Source organism: Bombina bombina, chromosome 4 (genome assembly GCF_027579735.1).
Source record: "Bombina bombina isolate aBomBom1 chromosome 4, aBomBom1.pri, whole genome shotgun sequence".
NCBI classification, from domain to species: Eukaryota; Metazoa; Chordata; class Amphibia; order Anura; family Bombinatoridae; genus Bombina; species Bombina bombina.
In genome coordinates, this window is record NC_069502.1 from 930,149,103 (window position 1) to 930,171,920 (window position 22,818).

Here is a 22,818-nt window from a genome sequence, read left to right on the forward strand (position 1 = left end):
AGATTTGGATTAAGGAAGGGACCCTGAATCAGGAGGTCCTTCCTCAGAGGTAGTCTCCAAGGTGGGAGAGATGACATCTCCACTAGGTCTGCAAACCAGATGCTGCGAGGTCACGCAGGGGCTATTAGAATCACCAACGCCCTTTCCTGTTTGATACAAGCAATGACTCATGGAAGGAGAGCAAACGGAGGAAACAGGTATGCCAACCTGAAAACCCAAGGAACCGCCAGAGCATCTATCAGAACCGCCTGCAGATCTCTTGACCCTGAACCATGCATTGGAAGCTTGGCATTCTGATGGGACGCCATCAGATCTAACTCCGACACCCCCCATTTGAGGACTAAGCTGGAAAACACCTCTGGATGGAGTTCCCACTCCCCAGAATGAAAAATCTGTCTCCTCAGAAAATCTGCTTCCCAGCTGTCTAATCCTGGAATGTGGATGGCAGACAGCAATTGTGTGTCTCTGCCCACTGAAGAATCTGAGTAACCTCCATCATGGCTAAGGAACTCAGAGTTTCTCCCTGGTGAATGATGTAAGCCACAGAGGTTATGTTGTCTGACTGGAATCTGATAAACTGGGCTGAGGACAACTGAGGCAAAGTCAAGAGAGCATTATAAAATCGCCCTCAACTCCAAGATGTTGATGGGAAGAGCAGACTCATCTCAAGTCCAAAGGCTCTGAGCTTTTAACGAGTTCCAGACTGCTCCCCAGCCCAGGAAGGTGGCGTCCATGGACACAATCACCCAGGAAGGTCTCCGAAAGCATGTGCCCTGAGACGGATGTTCCTGAGAAATTCAACACGGGACAGAGTCCATTGACGACTGATCTAACTCTATTCTCTGAGTTATATCCGCATGGTCACCATTCCATTGTCTGAGTATGCACAACTGGAGAGCTCTCAAATGGAATCGAGCAAAAGGAATGATGTCCATGGAAGCCACCATCAGACCGATTACCTCCATACATTAAGCCACTGAAGGATAAGCAGTAGCCTGAAGAGAGGCAAGAGAAAATTATTTTGTTTTTCCTGACCTTGGTCAGAAAAATCTTCATCAATAGAGAATCTAATATGGTCCCTAAGAACACTACTCTTGTAGCAGGAGAAAAGGAGCTTTTTTTCCCCAGATTCACATTCCATCCGTGGGAACAATGAAAAGACAATATCTCTGTGTGAGATTTTGCTTGTTGAAAAGATGACGCCTGAACCAATATGTCGTCCGGGTAGGGTGCCACAGAAATTCCACGAGAACGGATCACTGCCAAAAGAGCCCCCAGAACCTTTGAAAAAATTCTGGGAGCTGTGGCTAGACCAAATGGAAGGGCCACAAACTGGAAATGTTTGTCCAGAAAGGCAAATCTCAGGAATCTGTGATGGTCCCTGTGAATAGGAACATGAAGATACACATGCTTTAGGTCTATGGTTGTCATGAACTGACCCTCTTGTACTAAAGGAAGAATGGAGCGTATAGTCTCCATCTTCAAGGATGGAACTTTGAGAAACTTGTTTAGACACTTCAAGTCTAGAATGGGATGGAAAGTTCCCTCTTTTTTGGGAACCACAAATAAGTTGGAGTATAACCCAAGACTTTTATCTGGTCTGCAGATAATCTTGAGAGATGGAATCTGCCTCTGGAAGGAAAAGTCTTGAATTCCAATTTGTAACCTTAGGATACTATGTCCACCTCGTATACAGGCTTGAGAGAACTGAGAAAATCTTCCCCCCACCTGATCCGATCCCGGATCGGGGGCAAACCCTTCATGCTGATTTGGAATCAGCTACGGGTTTCTTTGATTGTTTCCCCTTGTTCCAATACTGATTATGTTTCCAAGAAGACTTGGATTGTTCCTGCATGGAAGAAGGCTTTCCTCTGAAGTTACGAAAGGAACGAAAATTACTCTGACATCTTTTAGGACTATTCTTCTTATCTTGAGTTAGAAAAGACTCTTTTCCACCCGTAATATCAGAGATAATTTCTGCCAAACCGGGTCCAAACAAGGTTTTGCCCTTGTAAGGAAATCGCCAGAAGCTTGAGGAAACGTCCGCAGACCAGGATTTCAACCATAACGCTCTACGGGCTAGGACAGCGAAACTAGAAGTTTTAGCTCCTAGTCTAACAACCTGTAAAATGTCATCTGCAATAAAAGAAATGGCCAACTTAAGAGCTTTTATCCTATCTTGAATTTAATCCAAGTAAGTCTCTACTTGAAAAGAATCAGACAAGGCATCAAACCAAAAGGGATGCCGCACTAGTCACGGTGGCAATACACACCGCAGGTTGCCATTGGAGACCTTGATGAACATATATCTTTTTCAAATAAGCTTCCAGCTTCTTGTTCATCGAATCCTTAAAAGAAGAGCAGCTATCCTGAATAGGAATAGTGGTTCACTTAGAGTGGAAATTGCCCCTTCAACTTTGGGTACAGTATAACAAGGGTCTTTAATGGAGTCCTCGACAGGAAACATTTTCTTAAAAATGGGAGACGGGGAAAAAGACACCCCTGGTTTCTCCCATTCCTGTGAGATAATCTCCCTAGCACGGTTCGGTACAGGAAAAACCTCCAAAGTGGAAGGTTCATCAAAGAAACTATTAAGTTTACTAGATTTCTTAGGATTGACAATGACAGGGGTATCGGAGTCATCTAAAGTAGCTAAAACCTCCTTTAACAATTCACTAAGGTGTTGCTTAAATCTGAAGGATACCACCTCAGTCTCAGAAGGAGGAATTATACTGTCCAAATCTGAAATTTCACCCTCAGAAGGTCCCGGATGTATCTTCCTCATCAGACTTATGAGAAAGGGCAATTTGGGAAGCAGAACTGAGGACAGGCACTTTACTTTCTGAATTTCTAGATTTCCTCTTGCGTTCTCCCTGTAATCTGGGAATGGCAGCTAATGCCGCTCAAGATAGCTGGGCAGCAATTTTTGCTTTAAAATTAACTCCACTAGGAGCTAGAGGAACCACAGGGCACTGCATGTGGCGCCAACATGGCCTAGTAACGTCAAGGCAGTCGGATACAAAACATCAGCAGGATAGGAAATATACTCACAAACGAGGCGCACCCAAATGGTGCTATTGTGGCAGACTGGAACTTCAAACAATGGTCCAGCTCACTGGTGTCTCCAGCCAGATAGAGATGATCCTTAGCAAGGGCCTATCATATGATGCCTAGAAGGGCAAAAAAGGCACACACATAGTCCAGTAACGTTTGTACACCGGATAAAAAAGGATTCAAGGTTGTACTTACAGGAAACAAAGCACCACCAGGTGCAATATCAGCAGTACTGGGACCTCTCAGCCGCCCAGTGGACTGTGGAATCCAATAGCCAGGATGCAGAGAATCACACACACACTCTGCCCCCGACAGGAGCAGAATAAATGTAAGAAAGCAAGTGTATATTTAAAAACTTTTATTTAAAAACAGCGACGCGAATATTTCCTATCCTGCTGATGTTTTGTATCCGACTGCCTTGACGTTACTAGGCCATGTTGGCGCCTCTGTGTTTCTTTTTCTTATAGATCACGCCACACCAGGATGACCGTCCTATGACAGAGAGCTGCCTTTCTTTTTTGGATTATTTTTTGTGCGGACATTATGTTATTTGCATATACCAATATCATCTGGGTCCATTTGTGAGCATATAATTTTAATAATCTGATACAAGTGTGCTAGTTTTATTGTATATCTCACATTTATCTGTATATATCTGCTTATCTGTTTGTTGTATATTGTTAGCGCCCCCTAGGAGTGTGGTGTATATTATATATGCACCACCCTCCTCTATATCTTTTGCTTTCGCACTGCATGTGACACTATTGAAGCTTGGGACGTAGCAGGAGAAAGCAGAGGTATTATTTTAACAGCATCATCCTGAGAGACATTAGGCTCTTTTTTACCTTTATTTTGCAAGGTTTTCTTGACACATAAAGAACAAAATTGCATAGGAGCTGCAATTTGTGCATCTAAACATAATAGGCATGAATTCATGAGAGCAGGCTCTTGCTCCATATCAGACATGTTGTGAAACAGTAAATAAACTTGTACAGATAAGTTTCAAAGATTTTAATATTCAATTAAAATAAGCCAAGGAAAAATACACTTTAAATTTTATTCTAAATTAGGATTGATCCCAGTTAAAATTATGTGAGAAAAGTTAATAAAAAACATTTAATAAACATCAAATAAACTTCTAAAATACCCCTCAGGCAACCCCACACCTCAATTACTGAGGTGCCTTACCGCTACCAATTAAGACCGGATCACCCAGATATGGAGAAAAACAACTTTTTCCTCAGAAACGTTATGAAGTAAAGCCGGTAATGTGACCACAACTGCCAAGCTCAAATTACTGCTGCAACACAGAGGCACTACTTCCTGGTACACTGAGTACCAGAAAACATAATTTATGCTTACCTGATAAATTTATTTCTCTTGTAGTGTATCCAGTCCACGGATCATCCATTACTTGTGGGATATTCTCCTTCCCAACAGGAAGTTGCAAGAGGATCACCCACAGCAGAGCTGCTATATAGCTCCTCCCCTCACTGCCATATCCAGTCATTCGACCGAAACAAGACTAGAAAGGAGAAACCATAGGGTGCAGTGGTGACTGTAGTTTAATTAAAATTTAGACCTGCCTTACAAGGACAGGGCGGGCCGTGGACTGGATACACTACAAGAGAAATAAATTTATCAGGTAAGCATAAATTTTGTTTTCTCTTGTTAAGTGTATCCAGTCCATGGATCATCCATTACTTGTGGGATACCAATACCAAAGCTAAAGTACACGGATGATGGGAGGGACAAGGCAGGAACTTAAAAACGGAAGGAACCACTGCCTGTAGAACCTCTCTCCCAAAAACAGCCTCTGAAGAAGCGAAAGTGTAAAATTTTGAAAAGGTGTGAAGCGAAGACCAAGTCGCAGCCTTGGAAATCTGTTCAACAGAGGCCTCATTTTTAAAGGCCCAGGAGGAAGCCACAGCTCTAGTAGAATGAGCTGTAATCCTTTCAGGGGGCTGCTGTCCAGCAGTCTCATAGACTAAGCGTATCATGCTCCGAAGCCAAATGGAGAGAGAGGTTGCCGAAGCTTTTTGACCTCTCCTCTGTCCAGAGTAAACGACAAACAGGGCAGATGTTTGACGAAAATCTTTAGTAGCCTGTAAGTAAAACTTCAAGGCCCGGACTACGTCCAGATTATGCAAAAGACGTTCCTTCTTTGAAGAAGGATTAGGACACAATGATGGAACAACAATCTCTTGATTGATATTCCTGTTAGAAACCACCTTAGGTAAAAACCCAGGTTTGGTACGCAGAACTACCTTGTCTGAATGAAAAATCAGATAAGGAGAATCACAATGTAAGGCAGATAACTCAGACTCTTCGAGCCAAGGAAATAGCCATCAAAAACAGAAGTTTCCAAGATAAAAGTTTAATATCAATGGAATGAAGGGGTTCAAACGGAACTCCCTGAAGAACTTTAAGAACCAAGTTTAGGCTCCACGGGGGAGCAACTGTTTTAAACACAGGCTTAATCCTAACCAAAGCCTGACAAAATGCCTGGACGTCTGGAACTTCTGCCAGACGCTTGTGCAAAAGGACAGAGCAGAGATCTGTCCTTTTAAAGAACTAGCTGATAAGCCTTTGTCCAAACCCTCTTGGAGAAAGGACAATATCCTAGGAATCCTAACCTTACTCCATGAGTAACTCTTGGATTCACACCAATAAAGATATTTACGCCATATCTTATGGTAGATTTTCCTGGTGACAGGCTTCCGAGCCTGTATTAAGGTATCAATGACTGACTCGGAGAAGCCACGCCTTGATAGAATCAAGCGTTCAATCTCCATGCAGACAGTCTCAGAGAAATTAGATTTGGATGATTGAAAGGACCTTGTATTAGAAGGTCCTGCCTCAGAGGCAGAGTCCACGGTGGAAGAGATGACATGTCCACTAGGTCTGCATACCGGTCCTGCGTGACCACGCAGGCGCTATCAGAATCACCGATGCTCTCTCCTGTTTGATTTTGGCAATCAGTCGAGGGAGCAGAGGAAACGGTGGAAACACATAGGCCAGGTTGAAGAACCAAGGAGCTGCTAGAGCATCTATTAGCGTCGCTCCCGGGTCCCTGGACCTGGATCCGTAACAAGGAAGCTTGGCGTTCTGGCGAGACGCCATGAGATCCAGTTCTGGTTTGCCCCAACGATGGAACAGTTGAGCAAACACCTTCGGATGGAGTTCCCACTCCCCCGGATGAAAAGTCTGACGACTTAGTAAATCCGCCTCCCAGTTCTCTACGCCTGGGATGTGGATCGCTGACAGGTGGCAAGAGTGAGACTCTGCCCAGCGAATTATCTTTGAGACTTCTAACATCGCTAGGGAACTCCTGGTTCCCCCTTGATGGTTGATGTAAGCCACAGTCGTGATGTTGTCCGACTGAAATCTGATGAACCTCAGTGTTGCTAACTGAGGCCAAGCTAGAAGAGCATTGAATATTGCTCTTAACTCCAGAATATTTATTGGGAGGAGTTTCTCCTCCTGAGTCCACGATCCCTGAGCCTTCAGGGAGTTCCAGACTGCGCCCCAACCTAGAAGGCTGGCATCTGTTGTTACAATCGTCCAATCTGGCCTGCGAAAGGTCATACCCTTGGACAGATGGACCCGAGAAAGCCACCAGAGAAGAGAATCTCTGGTCTCTTGATCCAGATTTAGTAGAGGGGACAAATCTGAGTAATCCCCATTCCACTGACTTAGCATGCATAATTGCAGCGGTCTGAGATGCAGGCGCGCAAATGGCACTATGTCCATTGCCGCTACCCTTAAGCCGATTACTTCCATGCACTGAGCCACTGACGGGCGTGGAATGGAATGAAGGACACGTCAAGCATTTAGAAGTTTTGATAACCTGGACTCCGTCAGGTAAATTTTCATCTCTACAGAATCTATAAGAGTCCCTAGGAAGGAGACTCTTGTGAGTGGTGATAGAGAACTCTTTTCCACGTTCACTTTCCACCCATGCGACCTCAGAAATGCCAGATCTATCTCTGTATGAGACTTGGCAATTTGAAAGCTTGACGCCTGTATCAGGATGTCGTCTAGATACGGAGCCACCGCTATGCCTCGCGGTCTTAGAACCGCCAGAAGTGAGCCCAGAACCTTTGTAAAAATTCTCGGGGCAGTGGCCAACCCGAAGGGAAGAGCTACAAATTGGTAATGCCTGTCTAGAAAGGCAAACCTTAGGAACCGATGATGATCTTTGTGAATCGGTATGTGAAGGTAGGCATCCTTTAAGTCCACTGTGGTCATGTACTGACCCTCTTGGATCATGGGTAGGATGGTCCGAATAGTTTCCATTTTGAATGATGGAACTCTGAGGAATTTGTTTAAGATCTTTAGATCCAAGATTGTAAAAAGAAATTCCTGAGGAGGAAAAAACTTAAGAGGATGCGCTTGGAACACAGGTTATCAAAGTGGGACCTACCACTTTATGATTGGGTTTGTACCCATATGCATAAATAAAAAAAAAAAAAAAAAAAAAAAAAAAAAAAATTATTTTTTTATAAACAGCACAGTGTTTGGTATGTGTAAAAAATTATAATAATGACGAAAATAAATTGTGTGTAAAACAAGTGCTCAGGACAATTTGTGTATAATATTAGTGATACATTGAAATAATCAGATATCACAGATAAACAATGATATTTGTGGCGATTAGTAAAATATATAAAAAAAGTACTTATCAATGTCCCAAAAATTGCTGTGATGTAAAAAATAAGTGTCCAATCCTAATATGTGAACAGTGATGTGTTCAGGTGTTTGGCGTGCTCCTCTTGTGTCCCGCGGTGCGATGGGTCAGGGTGTCTAGAATGGAAGATAAACAAGGGGCGCCAACATAGTGTGAATCGTTCAAACAACAAATATAAAAGTGATGTGCAAAAAACTACTCACAAGGAAAGTGGCACCTTAAATGAATAAGGTGCGATAAAGCAGGCTGACATTCAAATTCCAGCAGTCAGTACGCTGGAGGTCTCACCCAGAGGACCTGTGGAATCCAGATAGGCGTCTAGAAAGTAGCACCCACGTTTTTCAGGGCCAATGGCCGGACCAGGTGAGCTGCAAGCTGATAGGTGTTCTCCTGCTGAAATCCTGAAATCACTCTTAGGATCAGACAAACTTAGAGCAAATTGTACATTGCTGATCTGAATGAAAAAAGGACTTTTACCACGGAACCTTTCATACACTGACACTGTCGTTTTTGGAGAAAAGTCTCGGTGGCGTGAGTGCAGCAGGAGAACACCTATCAGCTTGCAGCTCACCTGGTCCGGCCATTGGCCCTGAAAAACGTGGGTGCTACTTTCTAGACGCCTATCTGGATTCCACAGGTCCTCTGGGTGAGACCTCCAGCGTACTGACTGCTGGAATTTGAATGTCAGCCTGCTTTATCGCACCTTATTCATTTAAGGTGCCACTTTCCTTGTGAGTAGTTTTTTGCACATCACTTTTATATTTGTTGTTTGAACGATTCACACTATGTTGGCGCCCCTTGTTTATCTTCCATTCTAGATCCAAGATTGGTCTGAAGGTTCCCTCTTTCTTGGGAACCACAAACAGATTTGAATAAAATCCCTGTCCTTGTTCCGTCCGCGGAACTGGATGGATCACTCCCATTACTAGGAGGTCTTGCACACAGCTTAGGAATGCCTCTTTCTTTATCTGGTTTGCTGATAACCTTGAAAAATGAAATTTCCCTTGTGGAGGAGAAGCTTTGAAGTCCAGAAGATATCCCTGAGATATGATCTCCAAAGCCCAGGGATCCTGAACATCTCTTGCCCACGCCTGGGCGAAGAGAGAAAGTCTGCCCCCCACTAGATCCGTTTCCAGATAGGGGGCCGTTCCTTCATGCTGTCTTGGGGGCAGCAGCATGCTTTCTGGCCTGCTTGCCCTTGTTCCAGGACTGGTTAGGTTTCCAGGCCTGTCTGGAATGAGCAACAGTTCCCTCTTGTTTTGAAGCGGAGGAAGTTGATGCTGCTCCTGCCTTGAAATTTCGAAAGGCACGAAAATTAGACTGTTTGGCCTTTGATTTGGCCCTGTCCTGAGGAAGGGTATGACCCTTGCCTCCAGTAATGTCAGCAATAATTTCCTTCAAGCCAGGCCCGAATAAGGTCTGCCCCTTGAAAGGAATGTTGAGTAATTTAGACTTTGAAGTCACGTCAGCTGACCAGGATTTAAGCCATAGCGCCCTACGCGCCTGGATGGCGAATCCGGAATTCTTAGCCGTTAGTTTAGTCAAATGAACAATGGCATCAGAAACAAATGAGTTAGCTAGCTTATTCGTTCTAAGTTTGTCAATAATTTCATTCAATGGAGCTGTCTGGATGGCCTCTTCCAGGGCCTCAAAGCAGAATGCCGCCGCAGCAGTGACAGGCACAATGCATGCAAGGGGCTGTAAAATAAAACCTTATTAAATAAACATTTTCTTAAGGTAACCCTCCAATTTTTTATCCATTGGATCTGAAAAAGCACAACTGTCCTCAACCGGGATAGTGGTACGCTTTGCTAAAGTAGAAACTGCTCCCTCCACCTTAGGGACCGTTTGCCATAAGTCCCGTGTAGTGGTGTCTATTGGAAACATTTTTCTAAATATAGGAGGTGGGGAAAAGGGCACACCGGGTCTATCCCACTCCTTGCTAATAATTTCTGTAAGCCTTTTAGGTAAAGGAAAAACGTCAGTACACACCGGCACTGCATAGTATCTATCCAGCCTACACAATTTTTCTGGAATTGCAACTGTGTTACAGTCATTCAGAGCAGCTAATACCTCCCCAAGCAATACACACGGAGGTTCTCAAGCTTAAATTTAAAATTAGAAATCTCTGAATCAGGTTTCCCCGAGTCAGAGATGTCACCCACAGACTGAAGCTCTCCGTCCTCATGTTCTGCATACTGTGACGCAGTATCAGACATGGCTCTTACAGCATTTGCGCGCTCTGTATCTCTCCTAACCCCAGAGCTATTGCGCTTGCCTCTTAATTCAGGCAATCTAGATAATACCTCTGACAGGGTATTATTGATGATTGCAGCCATGTCCTGCAAGGTAATCGCTATGGGCGTCCCTGATGTAATTGGCGCCATATTAGCGTGCGTCCCCTGAGTGGGAGGCGAAGGGTCTGACACGTGGGGAGAGTTAGTCGGCATAACTTCCCCCTCGACAGAACCCTCTGGTGATAATTCTTTTATAGATAAAGACTGATCTTTATACTGTTTAAGGTGAAATCAATACATTTAGTACACATTCTCCTATGGGGCTCCACCATGGCTTTCAAACATAATGAACAAGTAGGTTCCTCTGTGTCAGACATGTTTAAACAGACTAGCAATGAGACTAGCAAGCTTGGAAAACACTTTAAAACAAGTTTACAAGCAATATAAAAAACGTTACTGCGCCTTTAAGAAACACAAATTTTCCCAAATTTTGAAATAACAGTGAAAAAATGCAGTTACACTAACGAAATTTTTACAGTGTATGTAATAAGTTAGCAGAGCATTGCACCCACTTGCAAATGGATGATTAACCCCTTAATACCAAAAACGGAATAACAAATGACAAAAACGTTTTTTAAACAGTCACCTGATGGAAAAACGGACCTTGAGACAGTAGGTCCGGCCTTAACGGAAGTGGCCAAGGTTGGCAGATGGACATCCGAACAAGACCCGCATACCAAAACCTGTGAGGCCATGCTGGAGCCACCAGCAACACAAACAATTGTTCCATGATGATTTTGGATATCACTCTTGGAAGAAGAACTAGAGGTGGGAAAATGTAAGCAGGATGATAACACCAAGGAAGTGTCGGCGCACCCACTGCTTCCGCCTGAAAAATCCCTGGACAGGCATCTGGGAAGTCTCTTGTTTAGATGAGAGGCCATCAGATCTATCTCTAGAAGACCCCATATCTGAACAATCTGAGAAAACAAATCTGGATGGAGGGACCACTCCCACAGATGTAAAGTCTGACGGCTGAGATAATTCGCCTCCCAATGTCTATACCTGGGATATGCACCGCAGAAATTAGACAGGAGCTGGATTCCGCCCAAGCAAGTATCCGAGATACTTCTTTCAAAGCTTGTGGACTGTGAGTCCCACCCTGCCGATTGACAAATGCCACTGTCTGTGATACTGTCTATTTGAAAATAAATGAACGGTTCTCTCTTCAACAGAGGCCAAAACTGAAGAGCTCTGAGAATTGCACGGTGTTCTAAAATATTGATTGGCAATCTCGCCTCTTGAGATTTCCAAACCCCTTGTGCTGTCAGAGATCCCTAAACAGCTCCCCAACCTGAAAGACTTGCATCTGTAGTGCTCATAGTCCAGGTTAGCCGAACAAAGAAGCCCCTTGAACTAAACGCTGGTGATTTAACCACCACGTCAGAGAGTGTCAAACATTGGGATTTAAGGATATTAATTGTGGTATCTTTGTATAATCCCTGCACCATGGATTCAGCAAACAAAGCTGGAGAGGTCTTATGTGAAAACGAGCAAAGGGAATCGCGTCCGATGCTGCAGTCATGAGACCTAAATTTTCCATGCACATAACCACTGAAGGGAATGACTGAGACTGAAGGTGCCGACAGGCTGCAACCACTTTCAAACGTCTCTTGTCTGTTAGAGACCGAGTCATGTACACTGAATCTATCGGGAAGCCTAAAAAGGTGACCCTTGTCTGAGGAATCAAGAAACTTTTTGGTAAATTGATCCTCCAACCATGTTTTCGAAGAAACAACACTAGTTGATTTGTGTGAGAATCTGCAGAACGTAAAGATTGAGCAAGTACCAAGATATCATCCAAATAAGGAAACACCGCAATACCCTGTTCTCTGGTTTCCATAAAGCAGGGCACCTAGAACCTTAATAAAAAAATTATTTGAGCGGTTGCTAGTCCAAATGGAAGAGCAACAAATTGGTAATGCTCAACTAGAAAAGAGAATCTCAGGAACTGATAATGATCTGAATGAATCGGAATATGAAGGTATACATCCTGCAAGTCCATCAAAATTTTCAGATCCAGATTTGGTCTGAATTAAATTTCCTTCTTTGGGACAATGAATAGATTTGAATAAAACCCCAGACCTTGTTCCTGAAAAGGAACTGGCATGACTACCCCTGAAACTCCAGGTCTGAAACACACTTCAGGAAAGCCTGAGCTTAAACTGGATTTGTTGGGATGCGTGAGAGAAAAAAATCTTCTCACAGGAAGACTTACTCAGAATCCTATTCGATACCCCTGAGAGACAATACTCTGAAACCATTGATTTTGGACAGAATTTATCCAAACATCCTTGAAAAAAACCTTAATCTGCCCCCTACCAACTGAGCTGGAATGAGAGTCGCACCTTAATGCGGACTTAGGGGCTGGCTTTTGGTTTCTTATATGGGTTGGATTTATTCCATTTAATGAAGTTTTCCAATTGGAAACAAATTCCATAGGGAAGGATTAGGTTTGTGTTCCTTATTTGACAAAAACAACGAAAACGATTAGAAGCTTTATATTTACCCTTAGGTCTCTTATTACCTTGGAAAGAAAGAGATGGCAATCTAGACTTAAAAAGTCATATCAGCATTCCAAGATTTAAGCCTCAAAACTCTTCTAGCTAAAAATAGCTAAAGACGTAGATCTAACATCAATCTTGATGATATCAAAAAATGGCATCAAAACCAATTAGTATGTTGCAGTAAGCGAACAATGCTAGATAAATCAGAATCCAATTCTTGTTGCGCTAATTCTCCAACAAAAATGTTGATGCAGCTGCAACATCAGCCAAAAAATTGCAGGCCTGAGACGACCTGAATATAAATAAGCTTTCCTTAGATAAGATTCAAGTTTCCTATCTAAAGGAACTTAAGTACTATCTTCCATAGGAATAGAGGTACGTTCAGCAAGAGTAGAAATAGCCCCATCAACTTTGAGGATCTTTTCCCAAAACTCTATAGAAATTGCTGGTAAAAGGATACAATTTTTAAACCTTGAAGAAGGAATAAAAGAAGTACCCGGCTTATTCCATTCCTTAGAAATCATATCAGAAATAGCATCAGGAACAGGAAAAAACCTCTGGAGTAACCACAAGAGGTTTAAAAACAGAATTTACTAGTTCTAATATCAAGAGGACTAGTTTCCACGATATCAAAAATAATTAACACTTCTTTAACAAAGAATGAAAATACTTCATTTTAAATAAATAAGTAGATTTGTTAATGTCAATATCTGAGGAAGGATCTTCTGAATCAGATAGATCTTCATCAGAGGAGGATAATTCATTATGTTGTCGGTCATTTGAAATTTCATCAACCTTATGAGAAGTTTTAAAAGACCTTTATATTAATTAGAAGGCAGAATAGCAGACAAAGCCTTCTGAATAGAATCAGTAACAAATTCTTTAAATTTCATAGGTATAACATGTACATTAAACGTTGAAGGAACAACAGGCAATGTACTATTTACTGATGGACAATATCTGCATGTAAAAGTTTATCATGATAACCAATACACTTAGCTTTAATAGAACCGACATCAGGCAGCAAAGTTCCAACAGATACTTCTGAGGCAGGATCAGATTGAGACATCTTGCAAAATGTAAAATAAAAAACAACATATAAAGCAAAATTTGTCAATTTCCTTATATGACAGTTTCAGGAATGAGAAAAAAATGCAAATAGCATAGCCCTCTGACATAAAAAAAGGCAAGAGGCAAATAGCAAGACGCACAGTGTAACTGAAAATTTTTTGGCGCCAACAACATCCGGAAATGACACACTCGCGTCACTAACGACGCAATCCTGTGTAAGGAACTCGCCATCAACTACGACGCCGGAAATGACGAACTTGCGTCAACGGACGTACTTTCGCGCCAAAAATTCTTGCGCCAAGAATGACGCAATAAAGTCTAGCATTTGGCGTACCCGCGGGCCTAATCCTGCCCGCAATTTGCAAGAAAAATGTAGTCAATTTGAAAAAAGACTAAACCCCAGGTAAGAAAAAATATTTCTTAATGTTAATTTTCCCCAAATATGAAACTGACAGTCTGCAAAAGGAAATACATGAACCTGACTCATGGCAAATATAAGTACAATACATATATTTAGAACTTTATATTAATGTATAAGGTGCCAAACCATACCTGAGGTGTCTTAAGTAATAAAAACATACTTACCGAAAGACACCCATCCACATATAGCAGATAGCCAAACCAGTACTGAAACAGTTATCAGTAGAGGTAATGGTATATTACAGTATATCGTCGATCTGAAAAGGGAGGTAGGAGATGAATCTCTACGACCGATAACAGAGAACCTATGAAATAGATCTCCCGTGAGGAAAACCATTGCATTCAATAGGTGATACTCCCTTCACATCCCTCTGACATTCGCTGTACTCTGAGAGGAAGCAGGCTTCAAAATGCTGAGAAGCGCATATCAACATAGAAATCTTAGCACAAACTTACTTCACCACCTCCATAGGAGGCAAAGTTTGTAAAACTGAATTGTGGGTGTGGTGAGGGGTGTATTTATAGGCATTTGAGGTTTGGGAAACTTTGCCCCTCCTGGTAGGATTGTATATCCCATACGTCACTAGCTCATGGACTCTTGCCAATTACATGAAAGAAATTCTATTGTTGACTGCCCCTTTAAGGGAGCTAGGATTGAGGGGCTTAAACACTTACTCCCCATGCAGCTCCCTTAAAGGAACAGTAAACACACTATAATTACAAGACATTTCCATTGTGTTGCTATAGAACAACAATTATTTATCAATAGACAAACTTCATCCACTATTTGCCTTCTTTGGAGAAGCCAATCTAGGCATTAGTCAGCAGACTACCAGGCTAGCCATGGTCATAAAGTTAGTACAGAGTGCATTTGTTTGTCGTTATCAGTTACACTGAGAGATTCCTGTGTTCCTAAGCCAATCTGTGACTCTCTTGGAATTTAAAAGGGACAGAAAAGTAAATATTACACTTTCACGATTCAGATAGAGCATGCCATTTCCTAATTGATTCTAGCCTCTAGTCATTTAATGAAGCTGAACAATACATTTCCATGCCAATAGTTTGCTAGTATATACAAATGCAAGTGATGATGTACCTTTGACTCCAAAAGTGGGTCCTTGTGAAGGTTGCCTCAGACAAGCAAATGAATTGACATGGCTATGTGCAGTTAGTGCCTGCACAAGCCCAACTGTAACTGTGCTTTTTCCTTCTCCAAGGGGCGTAGGTGTAATTCTATGGGGACAAACATAATTTTATACAAAATGTTAAACATACACATTTCTATATGCAAAGGAAGCACAAAAACGCGTAGTATAATGCATAGCAAAAACAAAATTTATGCTTACCTGATAAATGTATTTCTCTTGTGGTGTATCCAGTCCACGGGTTCATTCATTACTTGTGGGATTTTCTCCTTCCCAACAGGAAGTTACAAGATGACACCCACAGCAGAGCTGTCTATATAGCTCCTCCCCTAACTGCCACCCCCAGTCATTCGACCGAAGACAAGCAAGAAAAAATGAGAAACTATAGGGTGCAGTGGTGACTGTAGTTTAAAAATAAAAAACACCTGCCTTAAAATGACAGGGCGGGCCGTGGACTGGATACACCACAAGAGAAATAAATTTATCAGGTAAGCATAAATTTTGTTTTCTCTTGTAAGGTGTATCCAGTCCACGGGTTCATCCATTACTTGTGGGATACCAATACCAAAGCTTTAGGACACGGATGAAAGGAGGGACAAGGCAGGAACTTAAACGGAAGGCACCACTGCCTGTAAGACCTTTCTCCCAAAAATAGCCTCCGAAGAAACAAAAGTATCGAATTTGTAGAATTTAGAAAAAGTGTGAAGCGAAGACCAAGTCGCTGCATTACTAATCTGTTCAACAGAGGCCTCATTTTTAAAAGCCCATGTGGAAGCCACCGCTCTAGTGGAATGAGCTGTAATTCTTTCAGGAGGCTGCTGGCCAGCAGTCTCATAAGCTAAGCGGATTATGCTTCTCAGCCAGAAAGAAAGATGTTGCCGAAGCCTTTTGGCCTCTCCTCTGTCCAGAGTAGACAACAAACAAAGCAGATGTTTGACGAAAATCCTTTGTAGCTTGTAAATAAAACTTTAAAGCAGGAACCACATCAAGATTGTGTAAAAGACGTTCCTTCTTTGAGGAAGGATTAGGACATAATGAAGGAACAACAATCTCCTGATTGATGTTTTTATTAGATACTACCTTAGGAAGAAACCCAGGTTTGGTACGCAAAACTACCTTACCTGCAGATAACTCCGAAACTCTTCGAGCCGAGGAGATAGCTACTAGAAACAGAACTTTCCAAGATAAAAGTTTAATATCTATGGAATGCAAAGGTTCAAACGGAACCCCTTGAAGAACCTTAAGAACTAAATTTAAACTCCATGGCGGAGCAACAGGTTTAAACACAGGCTTAATTCTAACTAAAGCCTGACAAAACGCCTGAACATCTGGAACCTCAGCCAGACATTTGTGCAAAAGGACAGAGCAGAAATCTGTCCCTTTAAGGAACTAGCAGACAATCCTTTCTCCAATCCCTCTTGGAGAAAGGATAAGATTCTTGGAATTTTTACTTTACTCCATGAGTAACCCTTGGATTCACACCAACGAAGATATTTACACCATATCTTATGACAGATTTTCCTGGTGACAGGCTTTCAAGCCTGAATTAAGGTATCAATGACCGACTCGGAAAAAACACGCTTTGATAGAATCAAGCGTTCAATCTCCAAGCAGTCAGACGCAGAGAAATTATATTTGGATGTTTGAAAGGACCTTGAAGTAGAAGGTTCTGCCTCAGCGGCAGAGTCCATGGTGGAAAGGATGACATGTCCACCAGATCTGCATACCAAGTCCTGCGTGGCCACGCAGGAGCTAACAAAATCACAGAAGCTCTCTCCTGCTTGATCTTGGCAATCAGACGAGGAAGCAGAGGAAACGGTGGAAACACATGAGCCAGGCTGAAGGACCAGGGCGCTGCTAGAGCATCTACAAGCGCTGCCTTGGGATCCCTGGACCTGGACCCGTAACAAGGAAGCTTGGCGTTCTGACGAGACACCATGAGATCCAGTTCTGGTTTGCCCCATAGTTGAATCAACTGGGCAAATACCTCCGGATGGAGCTCCCACTCCCCCGGATGAAAAGTCTGCCGACTTAAGAAATCCGCCTCCCAGTTCTCTACTCCTGGGATATGGATAGCTGAGAGATGGCAAGAGTGAACCTCTGCCCATAGAATTATCTTTGAAACCTCCAACATCGCCAGAGGGCTCTTTGTACCCCCCTGATGGTTGATATAGGCTACAGTCGTGATGTTGTCTGACTGAAATCTGATTAACCTGACCGCAGCTAGCTGAGGCCAAGCCTGAAGAGCATTGAATATCGCTCTTAGTTCCAGAATGTTTATCGGAAGGAGGGCTTCCTCCTGAGTCCACGAACCCTGAGCCTTCAGGGAGTTCCAGACTGCGCCCCAGCCCAGAAGGCTGGCATCTGTCGTCACTGTAGTCCATTCTGGCCTGCGGAAGCTCATTCCCCTGGACAGATGGACCCGAGATAGCCACCAGAGAAGAGAATCTCTGGTGTCTTGATCCAGATTTAGCAGAGGGGACAAATCTGTGTAATCCCCATTCCACTGATTGAGCATGCAAAGTTGCAGTGGTCTGAGATGTAGGCGGGTAAAAGGAACTATGTCCATTGCCGCTACCATTAAGCCGATTACTTCCATACACTGAGCCACTGACGGCTGAGAAGTGGAATAAAGAGCACGGCAGGAAGTTAGAAGCTTTGACAACCTGACCTCTGTCAGAAAAATCTTCATTTCTACTGAATCTATCAGAGTTCTTAGGAAGGAAACTCTTGTGAGAGGGGAGAGAGAACTATTTCCTTCGTTCACCTTCCACCCATGAGACCTCAGGAATGCCAGAACAATGTCCATATGGGACTTGGCGATTTGAAAATTCGACGCCTGTATCAGAATGTTGTCTAGGTAAGGAGCCACCGCTATGCCTCGTGGCCTTAGAACCGCCAGTAGGGACCCTAGAACCTTCGTAAAGATTCTTGGTGCCGTAGCTAACCCGAAGGGAAGAGCCACAAACTGGTAATGCCTGTCTAGGAAGGCAAACCTGAGAAACCGATGATGATCTCTGTGTATCGGAATGTGGAGATAAGCATCCTTTAAGTCCACGGCAGTCATATATTGACCCTCCTGGATCATAGGGAGGATGGTTCGAATAGTCTCCATCTTGAAGGATGGGACCCTGAGAAATTTGTTTAGGATCTTGAGATCCAAGATTGGTCTGAAAGTTCCCTCTTTTTTGGGAACTATAAACAGATTTGAATAGAATCCTTGCCCCTGTTCCTCCCTTGGAACTGGGTGGAACACTCCCATGACCAGAAGGTCTTGAACACAATGTAAGAATGCCTCTCTCTTTATCTGGTTTGCAGATAATTGTGAGAGATGAAATCTCCCTTTTGGAGATGAGGCTTTGAAATCCAGAAGATATCCCTGGGAAACAATCTCCAGAGCCCAGGGATCCTGGACGTCTCTTGCCCAAGCCTGGGCGAAGAGAGAAAGTCTGCCCCCAACTAGATCCGGTCCTGGATCGGGGGCTACTCCTTCATGCTGTTTTAGAGGCAGCAGCAGGTTTTTTGGCCTGCTTTCCCTTGCTCCAAGCCTGGTTAGGTCTCCAGACTGGCTTGGACTGGGCAAAATTTCCTTCTTGTTTTGCAGTAGAGGAAGTTGAAGCTGCGCCACTCGAAGTTTCGAATGGAACGAAAATTAGTCTGTTTGGTCCTTAATTTGTTGGACCTATCCTGGGGAAGGGCGTGGCCTTTTCCTCCAGTAATATCAGAAATGATCTCCTTCAGTCCAGGCCCGAATAGGGTCTGCCCTTTGAAGGGGATGTTGAGAAGTTTAGACTTTGAAGTAACGTCAGCTGACCAGGATTTAAGCCATAGCACCCTACGCGCATGAATGGCAAAACCTGAATTCTTAGCTGTTAGCTTTGTTAAATAAAAAACGGCGTCAGAAATAAATTAATTGGCTAACTTAAGAGCTTTAAGTCTGTCTAGGATATCATCCAACGGGGTCTCCACCTGTAGAGCCTCTTCAAGAGACTCGAACCAGAAAGCCGCTGCAGCAGTGACTGGGGCAATGCATGCAAGAGGCTGGAGAATAAAACCTTGTTGTAAAAAGATTTTCTTAAGGAAACCATCTAATTTTTTATCCATTGGATCTAGGAAAGCACAACTGTCCTCGATGGGGATATTTGTACGCTTAGCTAGGGTAGAGACTGCTCCCTCCACCTTAGGGACCGTCTGCCACGAGTCCCGTGTAGCGGCATCTATGGGAAACATCTTTTTAAAAGCAGGAGGGGGAGAGAACGGTACACCTGGTCTATCCCATTCCTTAGTAATAATTTCTGAAAACCTCTTAGGGATTGGAAAAACATCAGTGTAAACAGGCACTGCAAAGTATTTGTCCATTTTACACAATTTCTCTGGGACTACAATGGTGTCACAGTCATCCAGAGTTGCTAAAAACTCCCTGAGCAACAAGCGGAGGTGTTCAAGCTTAAATTTAAATGCTGTCATTTCAGAGTCAGACTGAAGTAACGCCTTCCCTGAATCAGAAATGTCACCCACAGATAGAAGCTCTCCTGCTTCGGCTTCTGTACATTGTGAGGGTATATCAGACATAGCTACTAAAGCGTCAGAAAGCTCTGTATTTGTTCTAGCCCCAGAGCTGTCTCGCTTTCCTTGTAACCCTGGCAGTTTGGACAATACCTCCGTGAGGGTATGATTCATAACTGCCGCCATGTCTTGTAAGGTAAACGCATTGCACGCGCCAGATGTACTTGGCGTCACTTGCGCGGGAGATATAGGTTCTGACACATTGGGAGAGCTAGGTGGTTTAACCTCCCTTTTGTCAGTCTGAGAAACCTCTGGTGATAAATCTTTAAAACCCATAATATGGTCTTTATAACTTATAGAAAGGTCAGTGCATTTGATACACATTCTAAGAGGGGGTTCCACAATGGCTTCTAAACATAATGAACAAGGAGTTTCCTCTATGTCAGACATGTTTAACAGACTAGTAATGAGACCAGCCAGCTTGGAAAACACTTTAATAAATGTGAAAAAGCAATTAAACAAAAACGGTACTGTGCCTTTAAGAGAAAAAAACTACCACATAAACTGCAAAACAGTGTTAAAAAGTAGTAAACTCTACGAAATTTTTACAGTGTGTATAAGAGACTAAAGCAGCATTGCGCCCACTTGCAAATGGATGATTAACCCCTTAGGCCCCAAACCGGATTAGAAAAACAGTAAAACCGTTAAAAAACAGTCAAACACACTGCCACAGCTCTGCTGTGGCTCCTACCTGCCCTTAAACACGATTTTTGCAGGATAAAAACCCTCTGTAGCGGTCCTAGATGCCAGAGGACTCCTTTAGGGAAGCTGGATGCCTCAGTCTGAATATCAACTGCGCATAAAGTGCGTGAAAATAGGCCCCTCCCACCATGCACTCAATGTCAGAGGGCCTTAAAAAAGTACTCCTAGGAGTGATCTAACAAGCCATGTGGAAAACTAGGCCCCAAATAAAGATTTATCACCCTCAGAGAAAAAACGTTTTTTTTCCTGTAAGTTATGCAAACGTTTTTACACTAAGTAATATGAGAGTTAACCTGAATATTACCCTTATCTTGTAAGCATGATCCCAGTCGTTGTTAAATCACTGTATCAGGCTTACCTCAAATATACCAGGCATTGCCAGCATTTTCTAGACCTTATCTCTGTAGAAAAAAATATACTGAACATACCTCAAAGCAGGTGTTCTGCAAACCGTACCCCCAACTGAAGTATTCTTTCCATACTCTTCAGTTATGTGTGAGAACAGTAATGGACCTTAGTTACAAACCGCTAAGATCATCAACCTCCAGGCAGATTCTTCTTCCAATTTCTGCCTGAGAGTAAAACAGTACAACGCCGGTACCGTATAAAAATAACAAACTCTTGATTGAAGGTAAAAACTACACTAAGTCACCACATATCTCTTGATACTTCCTTTCTTGTCGAGAGTTGCAAGAGAATGACTGGGGGTGGCAGTTAGGGGAGGAGCTATATAGACAGCTCTGCTGTGGGTGTCCTCTTGCAACTTCCTGTTGGGAAGGAGAATATCCCACAAGTAATGGATGAACCCGTGGACTGGATACACCTTTACAAGAGAAATTATCTGTTCAGAAAAGCTTTAGCTTGCCACAAAGAACACACAAATTTGATGATAAAAGTAAATTGCCCCATCTGAAACCTGAAAGTTTAATTTCGACTAGACTGTCCCTTTAATTCCTACCACGTGATATGTGAATACAATTAAATCAGTGCTAGTTCTGTAGGTCCTTCAAAAAAACGTTATAGCTTTTTCCAGTCAGCTTGCAGTATTGAGTTTGTGGTTTCCATAGCATAAAGGGTAGCATTATGTTCTCTTGTGCCTCAATTTCAAAAATCATGAATTACAGATATGCAGCAAAGTGCAAATTTAAATTCACAGTAAAATTATTTTATTTAAAAAAATAAAAAAAAAATAAACAAGGGACTCTTCCAAGCATTAAAGGGATACTAAACCCACATTTTTTCTTTCACAATTCATATAGAGCATGCAATTTTAAGCAACTTTCTAATGCACTCCTTTTATCAATTTTTCTTTATTCTTTTGATAGCTTAGAAGCCTTCTTTTTCAAATAAAGATAAGAAGCCAGACAATTTTTGGTTTAGTACCCTGGACAGCACTTGCTTAATGGTGGGTGAATTTAGCTACCAATCAGCAAGCGCAACCCAGGTTGTGAACCAAAAATGGGCCAGTTTCTAAACTTATATTCTTGCTTTTTAAATAAAGATAGTAAAAGAAAGCAGAAAAATTGATCATAGGAGTAAATTAGAAAGTTGCTTAAAAACATAATTTATGTAAGAACTTACCTGATGCATTCATTTATTTCATATTGGCAAGAGTCCATGAGCTAGTGACATATGGGATATACAATCCTACCAGGAGGAGCAAAGTTTCCCAAACCTCAAAATGCCTATAAATACACCCCTCACAACACCCACTATTCAGTTTTACAAATAGCCAAGTAGTGGGGTGATAAAATAAGGAGTAAAAAAGCATACAAAACGAGGAACTGGAAATATAATTGTGCTTTTTATACAAAAATCATAACCACCATAAAAAGGGTGGGCCTCATGGACTCTTGCCAATATGAAAGAAATTAATTTATCAGGTATGTTCTTGCATAAATTATGTTTTCTTTCATGTAATTGGCAAGAGTCCATGAGCTAGTGGCGTATGGGATAGAAATACCCAAGATGTGGAAGACCACAGAAGAGTCACTAGAAAGGGAGGGATAAAATAAAAACTAATTCCGCTGAAAAAATTAAATCCACAAAAAAATTAAATCTCTCATAAATTTCACATAAATTTAAAAAAAAAAAAAAAAAAAAAATCATAAGCTGAAGAATCAAACAGACAGCTGCCTGAATAACTTTTCTACCAAACACTGCTTCAGAAGAAGCAAATACATCAAAAAGGTAAAATTTTGTAAATTTATGCAAAGAAGACCAAGTTGCTTCTTTGCAAATCTGATCAAACCGAAGCTTCATTCTTAAAAGCCCAAGAGGCGGCAACTGATCTAGTAGAATGAGTCGTAATTTCTCTGAGGCAGAAACTGTCCAGCCTCTAAATAAGCCTTGTGAATCAAAAGCTT

General features: G+C 42.4%; 1 protein-coding gene across 1 annotated transcript in view; it reads right to left on the reverse strand.

Moving 5' to 3' along the window:
* MTHFD1L (methylenetetrahydrofolate dehydrogenase (NADP+ dependent) 1 like) overlaps positions 1-22,818 on the reverse strand; it is a 1,099,716-nt gene that overhangs the window by 894,659 nt on the left and 182,239 nt on the right. The window contains exon 8 of the mRNA XM_053711891.1: positions 15,136-15,272. Coding sequence (XP_053567866.1) covers positions 15,136-15,272 — 137 coding nt within the window. The remainder of the gene's footprint in view (positions 1-15,135; positions 15,273-22,818) is intronic.